The sequence below is a fragment of the Fukomys damarensis genome, unplaced genomic scaffold (assembly GCF_012274545.1).
Source record: "Fukomys damarensis isolate Sample0158 unplaced genomic scaffold, DMR_v1.0_HiC HiC_scaffold_8, whole genome shotgun sequence".
NCBI lineage: Eukaryota > Metazoa > Chordata > Mammalia > Rodentia > Bathyergidae > Fukomys > Fukomys damarensis.
In genome coordinates, this window is record NW_022900920.1 from 25,410,376 (window position 1) to 25,411,033 (window position 658).

The following is a 658-nucleotide window of genomic DNA, read 5'->3' on the forward strand; positions in this document are numbered from 1 at the left end:
GATCTGGTAGATGCGCACGTAGACCAGGATCATGATGAGGCAGGGCGCGAAGAAGGAGCCGATGCACGACGAGATGACGTACCACTTCTGGTCGTTGATCTCGCAGCGCGGCTCTGCCGGTTGCTGCCCGCCGCCGCCGGCCTTCTCAAAGGAGATGAGCGGCGGGAAGGAGATGACGGCCGAGATGACCCACACGGTGACGATGATGGCCTTGATGCGGCGCGGCGTGCGCTTCAGGTTGTACTCGATGGCCTGAGTGATGGACCAGTAGCGGTCCAGACTGATGGCGCACAGGTGCACGATGGACGACGTGCAGAAGAACACGTCGAGCGCCAGGTAGATCTCGCACCACGCCTTGCCAAAGTACCAGTAGCCCATGACCTCATTGGCCAGGGAGAAGGGGATGACGAGCGTGGCCACCAGGATGTCTGCCGAGGCCAGCGACACCAGGAAGAGGTTCTGCGGCGCCTTGAGCGCGCGGCTGGTGAACACGGCGATGACGACCAGCACGTTGCCGAACACGGTGAGAAGCATGAGCAGGCCGGCCAGGCACACCAGGGTCAGCGTCACCTGCAAGGAGTACGGGGTGGCCCGGGAGCCGCCTCCCGGCGCCTCGGTCCCGTTCCAGCTCGCGTTGCCGGCGTCCGGCTGGAGGGAG

At 64.6% G+C, this 658-nt stretch overlaps 1 protein-coding gene across 1 annotated transcript in view; it reads right to left on the minus strand.

Moving 5' to 3' along the window:
- The window catches only part of Adra2a (adrenoceptor alpha 2A), a gene marked incomplete at its 5' end in the record, with an annotated part of 2,320 nt that extends 1,666 nt beyond the window's left edge, over positions 1-654 (minus strand). Inside the window, one exon of the mRNA XM_010634667.2 lies at positions 3-654. Within this exon, the coding sequence (XP_010632969.1) occupies positions 3-654 (652 nt within the window). The remainder of the gene's footprint in view (positions 1-2) is intronic.
- Positions 655-658: the final 4 nt, after the last annotated feature.